The sequence below is a fragment of the Callorhinchus milii genome, unplaced genomic scaffold (genome assembly GCF_018977255.1).
Source record: "Callorhinchus milii isolate IMCB2004 unplaced genomic scaffold, IMCB_Cmil_1.0 Scaffold43, whole genome shotgun sequence".
NCBI lineage: Eukaryota > Metazoa > Chordata > Chondrichthyes > Chimaeriformes > Callorhinchidae > Callorhinchus > Callorhinchus milii.
Genome location: NW_024704784.1, coordinates 192,555 through 217,926, shown reverse-complemented (window position 1 = coordinate 217,926; position 25,372 = coordinate 192,555). Strand labels below are relative to the sequence as shown.

Below are 25,372 nucleotides of genomic sequence, written 5' to 3'. Positions count from 1 at the left end.
GTTTACTTCAAAAAAAATGTTCAGGTAATCCTTTAATATCACTTTTCATAATTATTGGCAAGTTTCACATTAATGTTTGGTGAAAAGTTCCTGGATATTGGAATGGTATACGTTCTCAAACAGCTGCGATAACTGAATGGCACTCGTGTGAAATGTATCAGTCCCCTGGTAAGAAGATCCTGGCACAATCACCACTATCAGCCCTTGCTCCTCTATATAGTGCTTGCTTAATGAATATTACATCACCATCACCAATATAACCACATCAGTACACTGAGTCAATGACCACACACAGCCTGGGATTTCAGCCACAATTGCTGACGCTGCATTAACACAGATGTTAACTTCCTCTTGTCCAGCACCGACGGCTACTTTTGTCCAGGCTTTGTTTGGACAGATTCAGATCTGAGGTGAAGGGACTGTCAGCAGGCCGGTCGGCTTCATCTTGTTGATCCCTCCGTCCAAGATGCAGACTCGTGGGTAGCTCAGCTTCACCAAGTGAGCTGCAAACTGAAGCAAACGGTCATTAGCAACACAAGTGCTATGGTACAATACAAGTTTACATTTATACAGTGCCTTTCACATTCGGAGGCTGTCCCAAGGCTTCGGCTTGACCCCTGAGATGGGGGTGAAAGCCGAGGAAGGTGCGGAGAGGAAAGATACCAGAAAGCTCAGTCAAACAGGTCGGCTTTGAGACAGCATTCTACAAGGGTACCTCACTGCTCTGGGCATGTCAGGGTAGCGATCTGTTATTGAAAGCCTGACTCTGCTGAGAACATCTGATAATCAGACTTTCATTCATAAAATAATCTCTCTGAATCAAATGTAAATATAACAGGGTCTCTGAACATCTGGAGATGAAAACCTTTATCATCTCCTAGATAGGCAAGCTCCTGTGGTGGCTTCACAATAACAATCCCGATCAAAGCATTTTTTTAAAAAAATCACGTTTTAACATCTTTTGCAAGCTGTCATGTTCTGCGAGTTCGGTGGATGCAGCTTATTTGTTCACTGAAGTAACTGACCAATACACTTTCACAAAGTAAAGTTGACACCATGAGGGATGCTTCACAGGTCACTGACTAAGCTGTGCCTCTGTGCTTCTCTGCTTGGCTCTGGCTACACACCTTGCCCGCTCACACTTTCATGTTCCAGACAGCTCACATCTGGTCTGGAGGGCGGTGTCTGGCTGGTAGGAGTCCAGGTTCTGAATTGGTTGACTGCTCTTTCAATAGCTGCCATTTAACCCCTTGAGTACTTGCCTGGATTGTCAATGCCTGGTGGGATGGTGACAGCTTTAGGAGCTGCAAAGTACTGATATGGGGAGATTCTGATCCCAGCTGCACTGTCGGGGAGAGATCACTGAGCAGAGGACACATGATTCCCCACAAGGTACAGGCACTATTATTATGGGGGCTCATGTGAAGTATAAACACCGGCATGGACTAATTGAGGCAGAAAGAACGCCTGGGGGTGGGCATGTTAGTTTGCAAATACTTGTGATTTTGTATCATCTTATGTCTGGAACTAGAATGCTGACCTTTCTGATTAAAACGTTCACCCAGACCTGAAATTCTCTAAGGATCATTTATTATCCTGTGTTTATAGTCAGCCTCTTGAATTACCATAACAATTCTGTGATCAATATTCCCTTATTCGAGATCACGTTACATTAAATACACAGCTTAAAAGACTGGAATGCACACTAAAAGAGTCTCCTTGACAGAAGCCAGAATCAAATGTTCATTTGTTTTAATTAAACACTGAGGCAGGAGGTTTCTGGCAGGGCAGACAGCAACTTGGGATAGTCTTTGAGTGATAGATTATTTCATGTACCCAACATTATTTCCAATAAATTTAACAGTGATGTGCAAAAGACTGGAATAACTGTTTAAACAGAGTTAAAAGCAGAACTTTTCAAAATTAGTTTGAATTAATAAGATTCGGGTACTAATTATTAACAAAGCTGTCATGACACATTACGCAATTTTCTCTCGTGTTTATCTGAGACTGAGGTTATTCAGAACACAAACACACATCTGAGTACTTAGTGTTTTTCTTAAATCACATCACTTGCTTCTGCTATATTTCTCGAACAGGTTGTAATACTGTTTCTTCCTTCATCAAAGCTTTTGGGCTCAACATTACTGTAACTAGTGGAAGATTTAAACACTGAGCAGTCACCGACTTCTCACATGTAACAAGCTGTACACTTGACAGAGCTTAAATGAGTAAATTGACATTTGCTTGATAGAGCACACACTCCCACAGCATGCTTGACAGGGTTTGCAAATGTAAAACTCCGAATGCTTGACAGAGTTTACATGTGTAATACACTGTTCACTTGACAGAAATCGCATGTGAGACATAATGTTCTATTGACAGTTCACATATACAGAATTCTGCTCACTCCATTGAGCACCATTATTGAAGTTGTACTGCCACGTACCTGGCTACAATATAACCAATGGATCATTTTGCTGAGGAAACTTATCCTGCTGCTGGAAAGCACTAACAATAAGGTTTCCATTCAGACACTAGTTAAAAAGTTTCCATATAAAAGCAAGTATAAAAGCTTTGAAATAATTAACCGCCTTTCAATATTTCATCCACCTGCTAACACTATGTCGGTATACTAACCATCTTTGTAGATTTCACATATATACACCTCTCCCTATGAACTGCACCATGGCAATATCTCACGTCTCTCTACACTCACAAAGTTTAACCCCAAAACATCAATAAAACACACTGAATATGCATCTGATTATTCCCTGTTGATGTAGCCATGAGTTTTACAGCCAGTTACTATCAGAGATGTTACAAATGTATATTTCACACTCACGTGCATTTCCCTCAGTTTGCATCAGTTGGAATTCTGTAGCGCACTTGGCTCCCATGCGAGAGGACAAGGGTTCGATTCCTAAGTGGGGTGAAACCTGAGGAAAGTTTCCTTACTCCACACGCTTGTTTACCGAGCAGTAAGTAGGAACTTGGTTGTTAGTTGATTGGCAGGTCGCTTTCTGGGGATAATAAACCCTCAAAAAAATTTGGTCGCTTAATCCACGTTTGTGGGACAATTGCCTGCCACGTTTCGCCCACAAAATACAGTCAATTTACAATATATTCTTTCAAGCGCTTTGAGATGTCTCAACGACATGATAAGGCACAATATCAAATGCAAGAATTATTAATATTTTATCATTCTGGAACTGTTATTTAAAAAGAGGTGAATGAGCCCAAATATTGCGATTCGCAATTAGTGCTGAGTTTTTTAAAAAATATTAAAATATTTAGATTTGACTTGAAATGGAAGATGCCATTGCCGTTCGAGTGCTTGATATCGTATTTCTGTTGAGCGCATATCTGATATATGAGTACACGGTGGTTTAATGAGGGAAACGAGTTTCTGATCTTTGGTGATCTTGGGGTTAGTTGAAATTAATTTTCCTAGGCTCTTCAGTGGCAAGCAGGTATCCACTTTAACAAGCGGTCCAAGTGGCAAGTTAGTGTACATTCTCACAGACGCCTAATTCGAGGTTAGTCCCATAATTGTCTAATGGAAAAGTACTGTATATGTACAATTTCCTTGCTGATCTCATCAGTCTCTGGGGTGGGAGCAAATAAAGGAAAGTTTATTTTAATCAGTCTCAGTGTAGAGGTGAGTATACGTCCATTCTATTTTCACGGAAACTGGTCTCAGGAGCAGTTTGACATTCGTACCCTGTTGCCGTCAACCAGTCTTGAAAATACAGTTTCAAGAATGATGAAAAAAGAAATGAATTTGCACCTGTTTATCTCATAATTCTTAAATAATGTATGTCAATAAGATAAAAAGGCACAACTAGCAGCAATGTTTTGTGTGTATATGTGGGTGTGTGTGTGAGATAATTTCAGCACCTGATTCAACACTTGACTTCATTTCAAGCTGTGTTATTACTGTATGGAAAACCTTTCCAGATCCACCCAACTCTTTGTTGATTGTTACATAATGAAACGTACGGTCGGGGTCTGCATTCGTTTCCAATGAAGAGTATGCAGGATGCAAGACAACAGCGTGTGGCAATTATGAATATATCCATAGGAGAGCTCACATTTCACATTTCCTTCACCTGATAAAATTGATGTAAAATTTACATTATATCAACAAAGATCCAAATTTAAAAAAAAATAACTTCAATGGGTTAAAAATAATAAAGGCAAATCAATTCTACAAGACTGGAGGGAAACTTGAGAGAGAAGTGAGAAGACTGTTCAGTCCCAAACCTGTAGTTACATCAGGCCACATGTCATAGTTCTGCCCTCGTGAAAATTATCACATCACATAACCCCACCCCCCAACTTATCCATGCATTCGAAACCTCTCGCCTTAATTTTTCCAATGGCTTCCTCACCGATCTCACCAGTTTCACCACTCATAACAACCAACTGATTAAAAGCTCCACCACCTGTATCCACATCCATAACAAACTCACATCATTCCAGTATTTACTGAGCTTCGCTGGACTCCTATTGCAGAACGGATCAATTTCAGGATGCTTATACGTGTACAAATAATTTTATGTCCTGGCACCTCCCTAACTCTCCATCCTACTTACACCCCACCCCTCTACCAGCCACTTCCACTCAGCTGGTTCTGGCCTCCTGCACCTGTACCCTCAGCTCCACCATTGGTGGCCTTGCTTTCACCCACTGCACCCTGAAACTCTGGAACTATCCTCAATCCCTCCACTTTGCCCCATCTTTGCCAATCTTCAGATTGCACCTGAAGACCTATCTCTTCGATCGTGCGTAGGCTCACCTCCACCCACTCCTTGGCTCAGTCTCAAGCTCCGCAATGTTAAATATTCTGAGATTCTCCCATGTATGAAGGATGCTATATATATGCAACTTGTTGTTTTCAGTTTCAATTCTCAAGGATTACTCTCGAAGTGTTAATCTATTTTTCTCTTTCAGATGCTGTTTCACCTTCTGTTCATTTTTACATGACACTCTTTATGTTCCTCATACTGCTGGTCATGGCCCTAAGGTTGCTAACCTCTCAAGCACAGGGTTCACCACAGCGAGGGAGTTAAATGTTTTTTTCAGCAAGCTGTTGGGTGAACGCTCTTCCTGCTGTGGAGTCCTCCTCTTCAAAACCGCACAGTAAAAAGCTTCTCGGGAATGAAACACTGCTTCGTTCTAATTCCTATACAAATTTTGACAAATGTTCTGGGATATGGGAGACAAAATCCGGTCCGTGGGTAAAAATGGGTGACCTGAACTAATCCTATCATTACAAATCATCCCAAGCAATTAGCAAATTGGAATGCCTCAATCCACTTCAGTGGATTCTAGCTGCCGGGAGCAGTCAATGTTTGCCTACTCTAACTAACAAAGCTGCTTAGCAACAAGACAGTTTTGTTAGAGGACCTACTGGATTGATGAGGGGGGTGGGCTGAGAAAGAGATTAAATGGGCCGTACTATGTTTACACTCGGCAGGATTTATCTGCTTGGTTCTCGTGGGTGAACCTCATGTAGCTGACATGTTGTTATTCTCATTTACAATCGGTTTGAAAATACAATATTCACTCGGCCTGGAACATTCCTGCCAAAAACCTCAAGTGCGTCATGCTGACCCACAAGAACTCTGCTCTGCTGTGTCTGGTATAGAATGTGCTTACTCGAGGTCAGTTCGTCCCATCTTCAGTTACTGACTGCAGTTTCCATTTGTTATTCTCATACACTATTAGCAAACAATGTATTTTTGACCACAACATCTTCCAACGTGATCTGGCTTTGTATGTCCCCTCCCCAATTTATTTCCTTTGCTAAATCTGCAACTCGTGCCATCCCCAACTAAGGGGTAAGTGACACAGTATTTGGACTCTGCCAATTTTACCCATGTTAAAAAAATGGGTCGATCGGCCTCCTACTGTGTTTGTACATTTCTATGGTTCTATGACTATAACTGGCTGCTGGGACAGAGTCCTGGTTTGGATAATCTGAACAAGGGATTCTGGTTACCAGTCTGTGTCGTCTTTGCAACTTGAATTGGGTGGTGTGAATGCCCTCAGGCCATAATCTCACTGCTTAAGGAATCGTATCCATATGCTGCTGGGTAAATTTCCTTACACCACATGCTTAATAATAATCCCTCAAGAAAAAAAACCCAATAATAAATTGGTCACTTCAATCCAACAACTGTTTGTGGGACACTGCTGTACGCAATTTAGCTGCTGCATTTCGTCCACAAATACACAGTCAATTCACTTTACAGTATATTCTGTGAAGCACTTTGAGACGTCTAGAAGACGTGAATAGTGCTATATCAAATGCAAGGATTATTATTATTATTACCTTGCAGCTCCAATATGCTAAGAGGCCATGTTGTCACTTCCTAGGCTGTTCGTAACTAATGGCAATGTATTTATAGAAAGTCTTTTGAGCTTTACAAACATTTACACATTATTCTGAATTATTGAACATTTTGATATCTTGAATCAATCAAAACTTGTAAATTTATAGTTCTGACCCAATTAGCACAAATGGCTGATAACAGCACTAGAAAAGGAATGGGATAAATACTTGAGAAAAAAATATTAAAGAGTATGGGGAAAGAGCAAAGGAATGAAATCTGAGTTGACAGCTCCAGTGTAGGGGGACTCATGGGGTTGTGGGGGGGGAGGTGGTTGGGAGGAGATCAGTGCAGACTCGATGGGTTGCACCTAGTGATGTAATTTCCAGTGCTGAAGCCACTATGGCATATACGCCCATCAGCAGTCGCCAACACTATTTGACCAATGATACTGTGTTAGGCAAGGCCACATTTTCATTTAGAGAAATAATAGAATGTAAATTGCAATGATTTCCAACTGATGTTAACAATTCTCAAAGACATGCAACATATCCCCACTGCATTGGAATATCAGCGCAGACTACGTGATTCCAAGTCCCAGAATAAATATTATAGTTCAATGACCAAATGCTAATGATACTTAAAAGTAGAGCTAAAATAGCATTAATTGAGTGTAATCTTATTAGTGCAGTTTACCAGACACCCAATTGGGCTCAGTTCTAAGGATGCCTACTGGCTGTATCTTCTCCCAACAAAATGACTGATGTCTAAACAGGTCAATAGTTAATAATATGTAGGAGACCTGCATAGTGTTTCCCCCTCCTTGACTCAGGCCAAACAATCAATAATCCTTGCATTTTGATATAGCGCCTTATCACATCGTCGAGACATCTCAAAGCGCTTTACAGGATATTCTGTAAAGTGGACTGACTGTTTATTTTGTGGGTGAGACACGGCAGCCTGTTGCGCACAGCCAATGTCCCACAAACAACCATGAAGTGAGAGACCAATTTTATTTGGGGGTTTGTTGGCCAGGACACCGCGAGAAACTCGCTTCTCTTTTTGAATAGTGCCATGGGATCTTTAACGTTCACTGAACAAGCAGATGGGACTTTGGTTTAATGTCTCGTCCGAAGGATGGCATCTCCGACAATGAAACACACCCCAGCATTGCACTGGAACATCAGCTTAGACTATATGATTCCAAGTCACAACATGGGGCTTGAACCGGCAAACTTCTGACTCAGAGGCGAGAGTGCTACCACTGAGTCAGGCTGACAAACAATGAGCATATACTACACTCATGATCTAATGATAGTGTCAGGGAAGCTCTCACTACCACTTCAGCCTTCTCTTTCTTGAATAGATTCCCAAACCAGCCTGTGGATCTGTGACAAACCCTCTGCCAGCAATGTACCGATATGAACTTCATTAGCAAATCTAAACATGACCTTTTAAAACAGGAGGTAACGTCCTTCATGGCAGGACTTTCTGTTGAACCTGATTTTTTTCTAAAGAAGTCCATTGTGAACATTTGGAAAAAAAGTTAAAAAAAAGCAAAAGTGCTAATCTTTACACTTGTCACATTTAAAAACGGTGTTCCCAGTTCCTTGATTTATTAAATTCTCTAAGGTTTCAAAATTAAACAGCTCTTTCTGCATCACTCCATCTCTAAAGACTCAGCAGCTCTAATGTGTTTAGCTGCTGCTGTACATCCTTTTGTTACCTTAAATTAGCCAGGAAGGGGGTGGAGTGGTTACAGTCACAACCTCACTTTACTGATGTTTTCCACATAGACCTAGACCTGGAAAACAGCAGCTCGTACCAGAGAGCACAAACTCAGCTTTCTTACATGATCAAATACTCACTCAGTATAATCATCACTTAACTGAGAAGAGAAAACAAATTCTATTCAAATTACTGCTGATACTATGATAATAGTAATAAAATTCTTGCATTTGATATAGCATCTTATCACGTCACCGAGATGTCTCAGAGCGGTTTACAGACTACACTATCAAGTGAATTGATTGTTTATTTTTTGGAGAAATCAATTATACACAGCAGAGTTCCACAAACAGGCATGGATTGAGTGACCAAATTTTCTTTGAGGGATAATTACCCCCAGAAAGCGATCCACCAATTGACTAACCATCAGATTCCTACTTACTGCTAGGTAAACAGAGGCTTGTGAAGTAAGGAAACTTTCCTAAGGTTTCGCCCTGCCCAGGAATCGAACCCGGGTTCTCGTTTGCAAGACGAGTCCTCTAACCACAAAGCTACAGGACTCCACTAGCTGGTGATCTAGCTCAGCAATGACATGAAATAGATAATCCACAGCAGCTCTAACAAGGCTTCAGATTCCAATTTTCATCTCATTTGACTGTTTGTGGGACATTGCTGTGCATACATTTGGCTGTCACATTTGGGTACAAAACTAACAATCTCTACACTTTACAGTAAAGCTTCTTAAGCATTTTGAGACATCAACATTTTCTTAATGTGAAATGCAAGGACTATTATTATTAAAACAAAGCTGATAGTTTATCCACTTCTACTGGTTCGCACCCTAAAAAAATCAAGAGTGGTTCCAGACTCTCTTCTCGTCCCCCAGCAGTTCTGTAACCTAACATTTATGTTAATTTATTTTCAATTGTTTTAATCCTGTGAGCTCCCAGGCATGTGTCTGCAACACTGTATGAGAATGTGTATGGGATCCTTGCAATGCCAAGTCTATTTTCTTGCCCTCTCAGTAAGCAATATCTTGCCACACCTCCCAGACCAAGAACAGAAACTGTCTCTTTGAAAATGTGAAATTCAATCTGAAGAAATGAACCCGTCAGTTGGGGAAAAAAACAGAGAGGTGTTTTAGGTGAAAACAGAGCTACCTCTGGACTGAAAATATAAATGGAAAAAGGTGAAATGTGTTAGAATACCTGGGGTCTAATCCTGATATTTCGTAACAACATAGAATTCCCTAATAAAGAATCTCTTTAGCATTCCTGTTGACTGGCGGGAATGCTGCTAAGGAAGCATATTGTGCGTAGCGATGTTTCCAGATTGGCATGACGTACAACTGGCTCCTAGAAGGTTTCTTAATTCGTAGGATTTTAAGTTAAGAAATAATAATAATCCTTGCATTTGATATAGAGCTTTATCATGTCTTCGAGACGTCTCAAAGCGCTTCCCAGTATATACTGTAAAGTGAATTGACTGTACTTTAATACCATAAATTAGGCCCCCCAAATCATAAATAAACTTCTTAAAGAGTCTGTCAGTTCCAGCTAAAGGATCACAGAATTCTTCTGGTAACAATGCAGACACTTCTAACAAAGCAGCGCTGTTGCCAAATAAATATACTTTAGGTGTTTCTACATTGAGCCCTAATCAAGACAGGTTGGTAATGTTACTCAGCTTCTCACAGGTTTAGAATCAAAGGCCTTATACAATTGCTAGGATGGGCTTATGGCAGCAGAACGCTTTTACTGTTTAACTGCAATGTCAGTGACGACTTTTGCTACTAACTCACACATTCACTCAGAAATGGAAAAAAAGGACATAATGTCAAAGCAGTAGAACTGCTCTAACTGCGACCAGTGTAATTTCTGCAGAAATTTGCCAATAATGGGAAGGTTTTGAATATTAGGCTTTGAACTAACTCTTGTAGGATTTTGTCAGTTATTAAAACAAGCAGGACATTTCTCTCTGTTTCATATCTTTAATGCGTCTTTGGTCTCAGAACTTTGACAAGGGGATGATCCTTCCTATCAATGATAAAAAAAACTAGACATAAGAGTAGAGGAAATCAAGCATGGAATAGCCTTCAAAATTATGAAACATTCAGGGCAACACTTAAAAGGATGTACTCTTCATTGTGTTGAAACACTTACTGCACTGGATCTCTGGGGTCTGGGATTGAACCCAGCCTGGACAAAGAGAATGGCTGGAAGGTTCCTAAGTAAAAAGTCTGTGGGAAAATTTCAGCTCAATGCTTAGAACTTGCTTGGAATTACCTGAACTTGAACATCTCGCTTACAGAGCACAAAAATGTGTGCTGACAAATGAAAATCACATAATAACACACTAGGGCTGCTTTTCTGAGGTTGTGATTTAACACAATGTTGGGGCAGCACATTTACTTTGCACTTAACCTCAAGCCACCCATGCTAAACCTTGGAGGATACTGGGTGATAAAAGTGGGAACTTATTACAACCACACACAAACAAAGCTTAAAATACACATTGGAATCTTTCTCCACAATAGAGCAAAACACTTCAACTTTTACTGAACACTGCTGGAAGATTGCTTAAAAGTTCAGTTAATATCAAACCAAGTTGACTCAAATTCGGCGAATGATTCGGTTTCTGTTACCATCAAAATTAATGGACTCTTCAGCCAACTGTGTTTTTCCTTTATATTCTAAATCAGAACAGCAAGGAGAAAAACCTGGACAGCAACTCCACAGAGCTATTTCATTGTATAAATAATCCTTGCATTTGATATAGCACCTTATCACGTCTTTGAGACGTCTCAAAGCACTTCACAGGATATACTGTAATAATAATAATAATCCTTGCATTTGATATAGCGCTTTTCACGTCGGGAGGACGTCTCAAAGCGCTTCACAGAACACACTTTAAAGTGAATTGACTGCATATTTGTGGGCGAACGCAACAGCCAATTGCGCACAGCAATGTCCCACAAACAGTCGTAGATTGAAAATGACCAATTTATTATTGTTTTTGGTTTTGGAGGGATTATTATTAGGCGTATGGAGTAAGGAAACTTGCCCAAGGTTTCGCCCTGCCTGGAATTGAACTCATTGAACTCAACTCAGTTGTGGAGTCCTGTAGCTCGAGTGCTCTAACCACTGAGCTACAGGACTCCACAACTGTAAAATACTGTAAAGTGAATTGATTGTAAATTTTGCGGGCAAATTATTCATTGTACCACTCAGGATGCTGAGAGCCAGCATGCAGATATGCGGTGTTCTACTGCACAAGCTGTAACTAGGTATAAATAGTTGCTTCCATGTTTGTAGAGGATTGTAATGGAACACATATTGTCTGTTGCAGTATTGCTTCTCAAGTTGTTGCTGTGATCTAGGTTGTGCAATACTACATTCAAGCCTTATACGGTAAGGATTAAACATACTCTTGGGTCTCCGGCTCACTGTTATAACACTCAACTGCAATGGCGGGGCAGGCTCGAGGGGCCGAATGGCCTACTCCTGCTCCTACGTCTTATGGTCTTATCCCTTTAGGGTGATGTGTAAAACCTTCATTGACCCATCTTATTCAGGAAACGCCCTTGATACGACACACATTTCAGTTTGTATTTTAATTAGGCTTTCAATATCCAATTTATAACTCTAAACCGATTGCTCAAAAGGTTAATAAACCACATCTGTTCAACATCAAAGCTGATGCCTCAAATGCAACACAGATGTGAAAGCAGATTTACTGCACAATGTTTTGCAGGGCAAGGCAAAACATTGCACTGTGGGGTTTGGTTCCAATTGAAGCTGAGTTTATTGCCTGTGAAGGGGTTAATCTAGAACTGACATGCAAGATTTCTTGGAGGAACCTTTCCAAACTAAACTGTGTTGTCGTCCTTGATGCAAAACTGTTATAAACAGAATTTAAAGAAACGCCAACTACGGTCATGCCTGTCACAAACATGTCCTGATTAGGACAAGTGCAAGAAACACAATCTGACATCTGAAGCCACCTTCATCTGTTTCATCTGAAGCCACCTTTTTAACGCCTACAGCTCTTGTTCAATAACTACAGAAAGAGGCTAATTTCTGTGTGACCAGTCCCATTACAAATAAGCTGTCAGCAAACCAAAGGTTTTCACAAGAACTGAGAAACATTTGGTTCCAAGGTATGATCTGCCAGTGATAAAGCTACATTTCACCTGAGATCATCCATCCATTCATTCAAACATTGAGCATATACAGAACTTCTAAATACATGACTACCCTCCAGATATTGTATCCAACATCTAAACATACAGTATTTGGTTCATAACACAAGTGCCGTGTAAAATAGAAATAACACTATTGAGTTAATAATAATCCTTTCATTTGATATCGTACCTTATCACTTCAAAGTGCTTCATAGGATTTTACTGCGAAGTTTAGTAGACTTTGTGGGTAACCTGGGCAACGGATTTGCACACAGCAACATCCCACAAATAGCTATGAACTGAATGTCCAATTTTATTTAGGGATCGTTGGCCAGGACATCGGGAGAAACTCCCTGCTCTTTCTGAACAATGCTATTTGCATTTTAACCTCCACCTCAACAAGCAGACGGGGTCTCGGTTTAATGTCTCATCCGAAGGATGACACCTCCATAATACAGCACACTCTCAATAAGAATAGGAAAATCAGTCTTGACTGTGAATTTAAAGTCCTGATTTGAGGTTTGAACTCACAACCTTCTAACTTAGAGGCGAGAGTAATACCAATTGAGCCAGGTTGAATAAGGTGAGTAATTTATTAGTGTTGATAACCTTTTTGGAGGTTTTTTTTCCTTTTCTCTAGTGGATGATATTCCTCGAGAAGTCTGAGCAGGCACTGAGATTATAAACACTATGGGGTGGAAAATGCAAATGCATGATTATTCCTGGAGATATCATCACATTGTCGAAATTGCTGTTCCAGCTACGTGTTAAGAAGTGGAGTTAAACCAGTGCTGCGGGAAGTAGCACCAAAATGCCGAGATGGAGACAGCAGCAGTCACTGGTAGATGATGCCTGACATAATGACTGCAACGGGTGGCCTCTGGGTGAAGCATTTTGAAGTGGGGGTTGGGGTTGAGAAGTGGTTGTTTGTTCACTAACAGTCAGATATTGACTACAAAAAAAGCCTTCTGTGGTTACCCATCTTCTCTTGCTCTTTTTTCTTTGTCCATTTTGTGATTTTAGTTTTAGTTTTATGCTATTCTAATACTGGTTTACTTTTAAACCCTGTCATCTTACTTTTTTCGGTCTCCCTGCTCCCATCATTTATTTTGGAGGTGGGAGCAAGTTTTCTTTCCCCATCGGTTTTCAAGGCCGGTTCAGCGTCTCATAGAAACCGCAGTCTGAAGAGCAACATAGTCTGAACTCAGATGTGACTAGTCTACTCTCGCAGTGGAAATCTCATTAGAAGCAGGAAGCGAATAACATTTCCCCAGATGCTAATTTCCATCCCGGAAGAAACCCATCTGTAGTCCTCAAAGGGTTATCATTTGTTCAGAGATTGCACATATTTGAAAATACAGATTCTATTCTATATATTGCCCTGCTTATTTCTCACTGAGCCCGAACACACAATTTAATGTTCATTCCGAGTTTGCTTGAATTCAACAACAACTTGCATTTATATAGTGCCCCTCACCCAAGGTAGCGTCTCAGCGCGCTTCAGAACTCAAAATTCATGACAAGATATCTAGTCATGGGGTTAAGCCGCCATTTTCTCACTATCTCTCATTTCTTGCACAGTATTTGTACCAAAAACAATCATCAGATACCTCAGGGGTTAAAGATTCTCACAATTGTTCTATGTGTTATAGGGCAAGATTATTCAACGCAAAGGTCAACACTCTCCAAAAAATAATATAGTCAGTCTGACCCAGCAGATCCTAATAAGTAGAAGCTGCTCCGTAGTGTCATTTTCTCTCTTCACTTCTGGCTTTGCAGCACCATTTATAGCCTAACTGATGTCTTAGTTGTCTTTATTTATATCTTCTTTTGCCTTTGGGTAACAAACAAACTGAGAGCTTCCTGAATTGCCTTGTCTTAATCTTGGTTCCAATAAGCTTCTGGTTGGCAGCACAATTGCTTTGAAATCTTTCACTAATCCTTCCTAGTTATATCCCACATTTAAACTATTTACATTTTTTAACAATATGATTCTTTAAGGATTAAAAAAACGATTGGTGCTCTCATTAGGGAGATTGCATTCCCACTTTTTCTGCCCGGGGAGAATGCAGAGCAAAATCCCACGTGGGGGAGAATGGATCTACACTAACTCTCCACTTCCCAGGCTACCTCACAATCTACCTCAACCTGGACACAATTTTATTAATTCGTTTTCAGAATCAGTCAACAAAATTACCGATCATGTTGTCCATCGACACGATTGGTAAATTACGTCATGATTTACTGATTGTGCTAATGATTGACTAAACAACAAATAAACTCCCTTCCTCATTATTTCAAATCCTACTGACTGCAATATTGTAGTTCCTAAACTATTCAAACCAACCTACTCACTGAACAGTAACTTTAAGCTAACTTGAACACAGCAAAACTAAAAAATTGGATGCCCTCTGTGGTGGCAATGTTGTTTTCAATGAGCTGAAGTGGAGTTGTGGAGGGGATTAATGACTAGCTCATTGGATTACATGTCAGAGAGGAATTTATTTACTACTTAGCAACAAGATGGGGAATTTGCTATCACTGATAGTCAATGTAAAAATGTGCAGGTTATGAAGACAAACTTGTGAAGTTTCAGGCAAGCATCATCTTAATTGACATAATGTAATTTTAAAGGAGTGGGAAACAAAGTATTTTTTAAAAATAGAAAAAAGGAGTGACATTCTAAAGTGCTCCATAATAAAGCAGGTGGGTGCGTTCAGGACAGTCTGTCACAATGCATGGCTAGTTAAGGGCAAGTGGTAACTTGTGCTATATTGCTTCCTCTCTTGGCCACAGAAAAANCACTCTCATTTTATCTTTGGAAACAGCTTTCCCACTGCTAGGACCACCCTACCTGTTGGGGCTTTGGCTTGCAGGGCAAACTGGAGTTGAGTGGGAAGAATCCCTGCCCCCAGTGACTGCTCTGCCCTTCCAGGTCCCGGCGATGAGCCAGGATGGCTGAGCTGTCATCAGCAGTGATCACCACAGGGCTGGCTCGATTCTGACATTCCACTGACAAACATGTCACCTCGGAGCCAATTCAGCTTCAAGGAGACCCCATTTACCACTCCTCACACCCCCTTTCCAGGTTTGTCCATGGGCTCTCTCTGCCTGTGGATTAAAGTGCTGCATTTTTAAATCCAAAATTCTCATTTACTTTTAGCCTTTCCGTTCCTACTTAATAAAAAACTGCACATGATATGTGACGAGGGCTTCAGGTGTTACAAACATACATCAGGATTTAAATTGGATGAGCGCACGCTAGTGTTAGAGGGTATGAGGGAAGAGCAGTGAAATGGGATTAAGATGGATGGCCTCTTAGAGAAGCAAATACTGACACAAAATAATAAACTGAATTGCTTACTAGGGATCCATGGAAATAAATTGGTGATTTGTGGTCTCTATTTAGATTTTTGTTGTGATACTTAAACATGGTTTGGGGTTGTTGTTGTTCACTGCAGTAACCAGACTTTGTGTTTGATGATCACTTTACAAAGTGGCCTTAGCTGTAGGCTAAGGACCACTGTTTGCTTGACCTTCATGGACACCCTGGTGTTCTGCGCGTAACATTTTCTGAATTTCTCTTCCGAGATCCTGCTGAGCAGATAAATACACGGGGAGGGAGAGCAGAAGAGCATCAAAGACTCTGCGGCAAGACAACTTCATTAAAACCTTTAGAAGATTATCATTCGTTGCTTCCTTAGCAAATTGCATTTTGTTTTATGATCTGACACCTTAATAGTTAAGATACGTTCCACATCGTTTATCACTATCTGCCTGTGAGGCTATCAATCAACATGTGTGAGCATGTCAGTCAAGGAGGTGATGAATTTCTTGTCTAACTTGTGGCAGCCTCTGCCTCGGAAGATTACTTGAACACGGAGGTATTTAATCTTGCTCTGAGATCTATTTGTAGTGTGTTGCAGCATTGGCAGATTGTGGTGAGAAGTTGATATCAGTAAATGTCATATGCTCCAACTGTATTATCTAAGGAAAGAGATATGTGCACAAGACTGTATCTGCGTGAAACAGTCTATAGCCCAGACTGCTGATCGGAACTGCATCAAGTAACAGCAGCAGAGGAAACAGAAGCTCTCCAGTGAAGCAATGAGAACTGCGGCTGACTTACACTGGCGGAGGGCTTGCGTATCCCCTCAGCGGCCCAGAAGACCACACTCCCCTAATAACTGGAAGGGGATGTCACTGCAGCATGTCACTAGTGACAGGCTCTTTCAGAACAACAGTCAACAATCCTTATGATCCTCGATCCAACACGTGGCAAAAGCCTTGTTCAGAAGGGCCAGAAATATCATCCATTTACACAGAGAATCGGAGTGTGACAAAGTGCAGGGAAAACAGATGAACCCACGGAACTTGGAATTGCAGATCACCCACGTGTGGCAGTAATAGTAACCAAAGAAGCAAAAAACGTACAGCACAAAAGACTATTCGAACATTGTGGAGTCCTGTAGCTCAGTGGTTAGAGCATCTGCTTTGCAAGTTAGAGACCTGAGTTCAATTCCAGGCAGAGCAAAACCTTGGGCAAGTTTCCTTACTCCACACAGAGCCTAATAATAATCCCTCCAAAAAACAAAAACAATAATAAATTGGTCATTTTCAATCCATGACAGTTTGTGGGACATTGCTGTGCGCAATTGGCTGCCGCGTTCGCCCACAAATATACAGTCAATTCACTTTACAATATATTCTGTGAAGCGCTTTGGGACATCTAGAAGACGTGAAAAGCGCTATATCAAATGCAAGGATTATTATTATATGTTTCCCCTCCCCAGGTCCCGGAAACAGCTACCAATTTATTCTCATTTCCCTGTCCTTTCCCATTCTCTTTAATATTTCTCCTTTAGAAGATTGTATCATGGCAAGCTTCTCCCACAAGGAATGATGCTAACGGACATATGCTGTAGACTATTCACCAATAAAGTGATGTGGACTAACATAGCATCATAGTGCCCGATCGGGAAGCACACTGTGATTTACACCACTCTGGTTGTTAGGGTTGTAAATGTCCTACCAAGGACAATAACAGGCCAGTTAAACATATGTTAACATTTCATGGTCAGCAGTAACTAGCGAGTGTGTGACCTCAAGTCATCAGTATTTTGTCAGGACTACCAATGCTTTAATAATTAGTGCACTTAGTTTAAATGTGTTAAACACATTAACATGCTGTGTATTGAGCTGGCCATGACTTTTGTACCAAGGAACAGATAACAAGATCACCACATGGGACAATCTAAAAATGTTGATAGTTGCAATATGCTTATAATGTCATTGCCAATAGCGCCTTGGGACGTCTTCCCGACGTGAAAGGCACTATACAAATGTAATTTTGTTGTCGTTGTAATAAATTTCAGAGTGCTACAAACTAAGATATTTGGTTCCGTCTCTTCCTTGAATTCTTCACCGAAAAGTTGTCAGCACATTTGCATGAAATCTTTTCTGAATACTGCACAACCCCATTAATAACCTCCTGTTTTGCTTACGTCACTGGTGTCCTGTTGTCAGGTTATTTTAACAATAACAATAAGTTATTTAATCATAATAATTTTTTGCAACAACAAAATAACAATTTCCTGCGTATCCCATGCATGCATGCAATGTGCAGGAAGTGCTGTTGATATCACTTTTTCCTCTAAAAAATAGCACACATGAAACCACTTCAGCAGCAACTTAATGACCCAGAAGTCGGCCATTTTATCGTACTTTCCTTATGGTGCAGTTACTGAGAGATTGAACCCAGACGGCAGCTCAATTCTTCCCACTGACTCCCTGCCTTTCCTGAAGCGCTGGCTCCACAGTAGCTTCTGATTTGTCCATTTGCATGGATAGAACATTGCATTTCATAAGTGGTGACGTTCTTTCATATACAGCATGATGTCACATGTCAGCAGCCCTCAGGCATGAAGTTAAATCAAGTTAATGCTGGCCAAGAGCGCTAATCTTAGTCTGCTTCAGGTCTGCTCCCAACAGGCTCCAACAAACGAATGGGTGTGCTACAATGCGTGACACCCTGTGGATACTGTGGATGATCACTGTGTAAGAAATGCCATAATGCCATTGCTCCACTATTGGCAGGTGGCAGTCAGAGATTGGGAGAAAAGCATCTGGGTAGTGATGATGGGTGCAGGATCTTCACAAAAGGTGGTGAGGAGAATTATGTTGTATATTAAGTTGGCTCGATTCAACAGCTCAACATCTGTGTTTTAAACAAAGTGATGTAGTGGCACGTCCTTCATACAGTGCATAAGCACAGCGCACAGGGCCTGTTATCATCCCTGACTTGATCTATGAGCCCTGGAAACTGGGTGTCCTGTGCTTCTAGTTAGCATGGGTCCAAAGGACACCAACGCTATAAGCAAGGAGACACTACCGAAAGTTACTATCACAGGATTCCCCTGTACTTAGCTGCTGTGAAGCATCAACGATTGACTGCATTTGCTTCCAAACACAACGATGGAGCTGCCATTGCTTTGCCAAGTTTAGCCAAATCATCAGCTTCTTCAGTACTTCTTCAGTAATTTTTTAACTTCCAGTTAATAAGTGTTCATTCTCGGTCCTAAACATGCCCATTGTAATCATTAATATTGTGCTCTAACAGCATAGTAACTAGCAAACCATCATCCGTCAGCAAAACCTATACCTCAGATTGTTGCAAAGCACTGTTTAAATCATACAATTTAATATTAGCCAGAATCAACAAAATCACTTGGTAAATACCCAGAGCTAGAGTAACATGAGTGGAAAGTAACCACATTTATTACAGTACAGGGTATTTTAGTTTAAAAAGTTTGAAGAATATATTGATTCATTTATTGTTGAGCATTTTGGTGTCCCCCACAAATTGGTGTCCCACAAATCAGCGCTTCCCCCACCCCTCCATGAATCAGCGCCACTATCTTGGATGACAATTTCAGAGAGCCCATCCACCGATATTCCAGGTATTTTAATGCTATGAAAATCAGTGTTGGACAGCTGACATAATAGCACAACCACTGCATGTGAATCACTCCTATCAAGAGCTTTCCTGTATTCTGCTCAGATGTCCTTGGTTAGTGTTTGAGGTTTTGCAATGAGTTAGTTATCCATCTTGCTACATATCTAACTCAACACAACTCTATAAGTGAACAAAACAGAAGTAGTAACTTACCTCAGCTGTGCTCTTGATCACATTGCCCATGACAACAATGACACGACCCCTGAAACTCTGCAACATGGACGTAGCCGCACACTGAATCAGCTCACCGTCAGTACTGAAGGCAGAATTATAAGAAATATTTATGCTGCCGTTAATGTGGCCACGATTGAATCTGGAGTAAACGTGGTCAAGGAAAAGTTTTCTTGAGGAAAAAATTCCTCAAGGAATTTGTTTTGGTATCATCTATTAGCATGTTAAGCTGAAAAATATTTACATAAATTGATTGAATTATCAAAGACTCTCGTTACGTCAGCTATTGAAACAATGCAGACTACGCAACACTGCGTCAATATTTAAGTTTTGTAAAACATATTTCTCCTATAAACACTCAGTTATTTATTTACAATGAACCTCACAGGTATCACATTTTATTAAAGTTTTATTACTTAGACTACATTGCTTCCCCTTTTTCAGATCACGCTTGAAAACCTTCCTCTTCGACCGTGTTTACAGTCGCCTCCTCTCACCCCCGGACTCGGTGTCATGCTCAGTCACTGTTAATCGCTCCGAGACGCTACCGTGCTTGGAGGCTGCTATATAAATACAAGTCATTGTACTGTTGTTGTAACTTTCGTATCATTTTGGATTTTCATACATTTTAATATGATATTCTAGAGAACATCATAAAGGAAAATATTTCCTTAACAAAAGCAGGCATTCAGCAACGTGTGTGAGGAAATGGAGCAAAAGTAACGGTACAAAAATTATGTAGATATGGAATATTATAATTCATATGCAATCTGAAATAGACAAGACGCTTGCAAGCAATCAAAACCATCTTATGCAAGCTCCGTTACATGTTATGTACAATGAACTCCCTGATCTCAGCAGAGATTTGGTTGTGATTAGTAGAGAAGTGTGAGCATTAATAATATCAACTCCTGTAGAGCAAGTACTCTGCTGTTAATTCTGACATTTTAGTGTTATGGGAGTGTAAATAACAAAAGTGGGTGAAAATCTGTAGTAGGGAAATTTGGGCTTGATAAAATAAAAAAAAGTGAAATTATTAAAATTAATATTGGATCGTGACAGTTTGAAAATCTGAGGCTTGTGAAAAATGATAGTGATTAAAAAGTGAGTTAAGATTTCCAGAGGACATTGCCAGTAAATGGGTTTACTTGTAGCACTTTGTCTCATGGTGCTTTTTCCATTGTGGAGAAACTATTTGTGCACCACATTCTTGATGAGCCCTTTTATAACCTAATTAGCTGGACCGGTTGCAACTTTGCTTGCAACCAAAGGATGCAATATGGAATGTAGATTGACACATAGACATTTCATCTTTATCCATACTCATCTGGAAAGACTCCTGTGGGAGGACTGAATGGGAGGACTTGGCGCTTTAAAAATGTAATTTTGTTGTTGTTGCTTAGTTTCGTCTGTGTTGTTTATTTTGTTCCCGGCGCTTGGCTACGGATGGAGGGAGGGAGGCAGGTAGGCAGGCCGGCCATGGCAGGCAGGCAGGCCGGCCATGGCTGGCAGGCAGGCCGGCCATGGCAGGCAGGCAGGCAGGCCGGCCATGGCCTGAATAAATATTCAACATAACCTCCTGACTTTTGAATTCTATGCCCTATTTTTAAAACCTAGTATCCCATATGCCAAGGAAGGGAATATTGCTACTTATTCATTTTCTTTCATTTCTAGTTCTCCCTAAATTTAAAACGTGATTGATATCATAAATGTGGCAGGAAAATTCAAATGTTATTAAACAGCATGCTCTTCTGTATCGGCAATAGGTAGATTTCTTCTGGTAGCGTGAGGTCTGAAGAATATAAACTAGAACAAACCTCAGAGTCAACAACCTTAATTTGCTTAAGGTCTGGGTTCCAAAGCAATGTACAGTAACAAATGCAAGTGATTATGTCACAGCAATAAACAGTATTCTTGGCCAATAGCTTCCAAAGTGCTGTAGTTAAGAGATCTGAGGAGGAATCCAGGAAGGTACTTGGTTACGTTCCCATTGATGCCACCTATGCTGAAATGATATTCAACTACTGTAGATTTCTGAGCTATACTATCCTGGCGACCATTCCATATTTTGTGTCTTGCCACTGCACTACCAAGTCCTGCTGTTCTTTTCTATCTGCCCATGAAGGAAACACTAACTCCCTGCTCAAAAATTCTACCAATAAACTAGTGAAAGCAGCTACCCTAAGTATCATCATGTGGGAAGTTGCTGTGCACAACACAAAATTACCATTCTTTTTGCCTAAAAAACATTCACTGTATCTGATAAATGAGTTTGTTCAGACATGAAAAGACGCTAGGAAACTCAAATTTTCTCTTCTAATCTACCTATGTGTATATATGAGAGAAAGGCAACAAGCTAAAAGACAACCATATATTGAATTTTGAACTGCGAGTGCTGAAAATGCACCTGCTTTCAAATGTGACACTTCATCACAAATGCAAAAAGAGTTTCTGTGCCTTTCCAAGGATATATCACCTTCAAAAGAATTACTCTGTAATTAATTCTCCGTGAACATCTTGCACCCGCTAACTGCACTTTAATTACCTCCTTATTTCCAAGTACTAAAGTAAACAAACATTCCCTAGTGTGGGCAGCGAACAGGACTCCTGGGGAGGAGATGGGAGGATGCTCTAATAAGGGTTATCACCCCACTGCTTTCATCTGCAGCTTACCATCCACAAGAGCCTGGAAATCTCACTCATGAGCAAAACGACCAGTTCTTCCTTTCTAATTACTTTCACAGTAGTTATTTCTTTAGAAACACAAGTACCTTGTAAAAATGAGGTTTCCTGTGCAATGCATCTAAATGTCAACACCAACTCATGGTGCCTTTTCGGAAATTGCCAACAACTCAACGTTGACAATGCATTCATAGCAGAACGCCTGACAATGTCCAACAACTGAGATAACAGATAGGATTGAAGACTATGCTAAAGGATACGATGATGCTTTATTGGCATGCGGTTTCACGAGGAGTATATAATTCTTACTCACAACATTGTTCACCAAAGGTGATGGGCTTAAAACATTATCTCACATTCTTCTCTCCATAGATGCTGTCTCACCTGCTGAGTGTTCCCAGCGACTTCTATTTTTATTGCCTACAATGACTTATATAGCGCTTTTTGCGTATTTAAATGTCTCAAAAGATGGAATGGGAGCCCGAGGAAAGTGAAAGATAGGAGGGAGAAGACTAAAGGTGCAGTCAAAGAAGTAAGCTTTTAGAAGGATATTGAAAACAAAGGGTGGATGAAAGGCAAAGTAGTTCAGTGATTCCAGGGAGCATGGACAAGGTGACTGAAGACAGCCTACTGATAAAGCGTATGGGGATGTGGAGTAAGTCCGAGTTGGACACAGTGGAGGGAGTACATATTGAGACATTCCAAAGCACTTTATAACATTTTATTATAAAGAGTAGTGACTGTGTAGTTGTAGGTAAATACTAATCAAATTGTGCACAGCAATATCTCATAAGCAGCCATGAAATGGTTGATCAATTTTATGTGGAGTTTGTTGGCAAGGACACTGCAAGATATGCCCTTCTCTTTTCATACAGTTGTGCTATGGGATCTTTAATATCCCCTTAAACAACCATTGGTTTTTGTCCATCCTAAGGACAGCACCTCTGACAAAGCATCGTCCTCCTATCACTTCACTTGAGTGTCAGCCCAGACTGTGAGTTCAAAGACCTAAGTGGAGCTTGAACCCACAACATTCTGACTCAGAGACGAGAGTGTTAGCAAATGAGCCAGGCTGACACAACTCCAATCTCAGAAGAGTATTTCCACTGCATTGTCTCAAATGCAAATATTGCCACAGTACTTGGTATGGCTATTTATTGCTCTCAATCTAAAAATATAACCTATTATATTACAGCAAATGCAATGAATAATAAATGATTTAATATAGTTAATATGCTGCACTTGTTTCGTAGTGCTGTAGCACGACCACTCTTTGTCGGGTATGTTAATGAAAGTATGTCAGTTATGGAGAATGCAGAACTATTGCAAAAATGCAATTTTGCAGCATTTCGAGCTTTGTCTCTTATATTAACCCAAAGTCAAAGAAGTAGTTTAAGATGGCCAATAGTTATTTCAAAAGGCTAATCCATCCATTCCTGCATTGTGTCTCTTGGGCCACATTCTCTCGATCTGACTCTTTCAGAACATGGAATGGGGTTACTCAGCACTAAAGGCAGTGACAAGAATACATTATCTTCAGTTTCCAACCTCATATTGAGGTTAAGGGACTGGACCTGATAGTGAAGTGATTTTGTTGCAGGAGTGCTCAGGAGCAGAGCTTAAAGCTGATGTTAGCTGGGGAAGGCAGGCAGGGCTTTTGAGAGTTGTCATTGCTTGTAATGCGAGATCTGTATGTCCACTGTACCAACAATACCTAATATCTGTAATATCTGAGATAGACTTCTCTGATCTTTGTCGCGTATGCGATTCAGAGTACATGTCAGAGTGACAGAGAATGCATACGTGAAAGAGAGAACGATACTGGGGACAAGCAGAGTGAGACAAAGAGAGAGAGGGAGAGCAAGCTGGCAGAGTGATTAGGGTCAGCTGTTAAACTGGAAGCAATAAACATTGAACGTTAAATACAGGAAGCAATTTATCAAAGTGATATACAGTGGAACCAGAGCTATTGTTTTTGGTGCAGTGGACCTGCACACTACAGTAGTTTGAAAGTTTCAGCCATCATCAGTACTATACAAAGAGTTATTGCAAATATTAAATTTTGCATGAATGAGAACCACAATTTAGCTGCTATATTCTGTCACTGCGTTATTCTGTTTGTGATGATTCATTGTTACCTGGTGCATCTCATAAAATTTACAACTGGAAAAGTCTTAAATATTCCAGGTCAACTTTTTTCTTACTCGCAGCATGTGCAGGTCTACAACTTGGTTCAGTTCCCTGAGCTCCCAATGAGAAATTAGACTAGCTTTTATTTTCTAACTCTAATTTTAACAACCTTGATAAAGACGCTCCCCAATTTCACTCTGAATCTCTCACAACACTCTGGTAATCATTTGTTGTCATATTTCCTGTCACTTGGTATCAACAGATTCTGGCACAAAGACCATTCCTCTCACCGCCACTAAAAATAGAACGTGGAATTTTGGTTGCAAAATCTATTAAAAACTGCAACTGCTTAGGTCAACAACTTCATGTGTGTGTCAGTCTGGTTCAGTGGTAGCGCTCTAGCCGCTGAGTCACAAGGTTGTAGGTTCAAGTCCCAAGTCAGGACTTGAACTTCCATAGTCTAAGCTGATACTCCGATGCAGTGCTGGAGGTATTGTTAGAGATGTTATCCTTTGGATGAGAAGTTAAACCGAGGTACCATCTGCATGTTCAGGGAGATGTTCAGGGAAAGATCCCATGACACCATTCGAAAAGAGAAGGTAGTTTCTCCCGTGTCCTGGCCAACAATCCCCCAAATAAAATTGATCATTCACTTCATAGCCATTTGTGGGACACTGCTGTGTGCAAATTGGATGCTGCATTCACCCGCACATACATAGTCACTCCACAGTAAATCCTGTGAAACACTTTGGGCCGTCCTCCCGAGGTGAAAGGTGCTATATCAAATACATGGATTGTTATATTTTCATGTCTCGGATTGTGCATTTCAACTCAGACTCCTACTAGCAAATCTAGGCTTGCAAGCAAATATGGGGAAATAAGATGTTAAGCAATAAATGACAGGGAGGATGATGGTTAAGACACAATTCCCTGAACTGGACTGTCATTGTGAATGGCACTATGAGAATGCCTTGACAGTGTTACACCGCTGGCAATAACTGTCTGAAATCTACTTACTCTCCAGTGAACTCATGGGAAGCCAATGGTTCACAAATTCATTGAAGGATTTAAAGTCTTGGGATAAAATACTGGCACCGTTGAGATCAGTCTGTAGCTTTGCCTTGG

The 25,372-nt window shown here is 40.5% G+C and overlaps 1 protein-coding gene across 1 annotated transcript in view; it reads right to left on the bottom strand.

Annotated features, from left to right (window-relative positions):
- Window positions 1–255: 255 nt before the first annotated feature.
- The window catches only part of tbck (TBC1 domain containing kinase), a 148,690-nt gene continuing 123,573 nt past the window's right edge, over window positions 256–25,372 (bottom strand). Inside the window, exons 25-26 of the mRNA XM_042345361.1 lie at window positions 19,418–19,577; window positions 256–510 (exon numbers count right to left, since the gene is read on the bottom strand). Of these exons, the coding sequence (XP_042201295.1) occupies window positions 400–510; window positions 19,418–19,577 (271 nt within the window). The 3' untranslated portion in view covers window positions 256–399. The remainder of the gene's footprint in view (window positions 511–19,417; window positions 19,578–25,372) is intronic.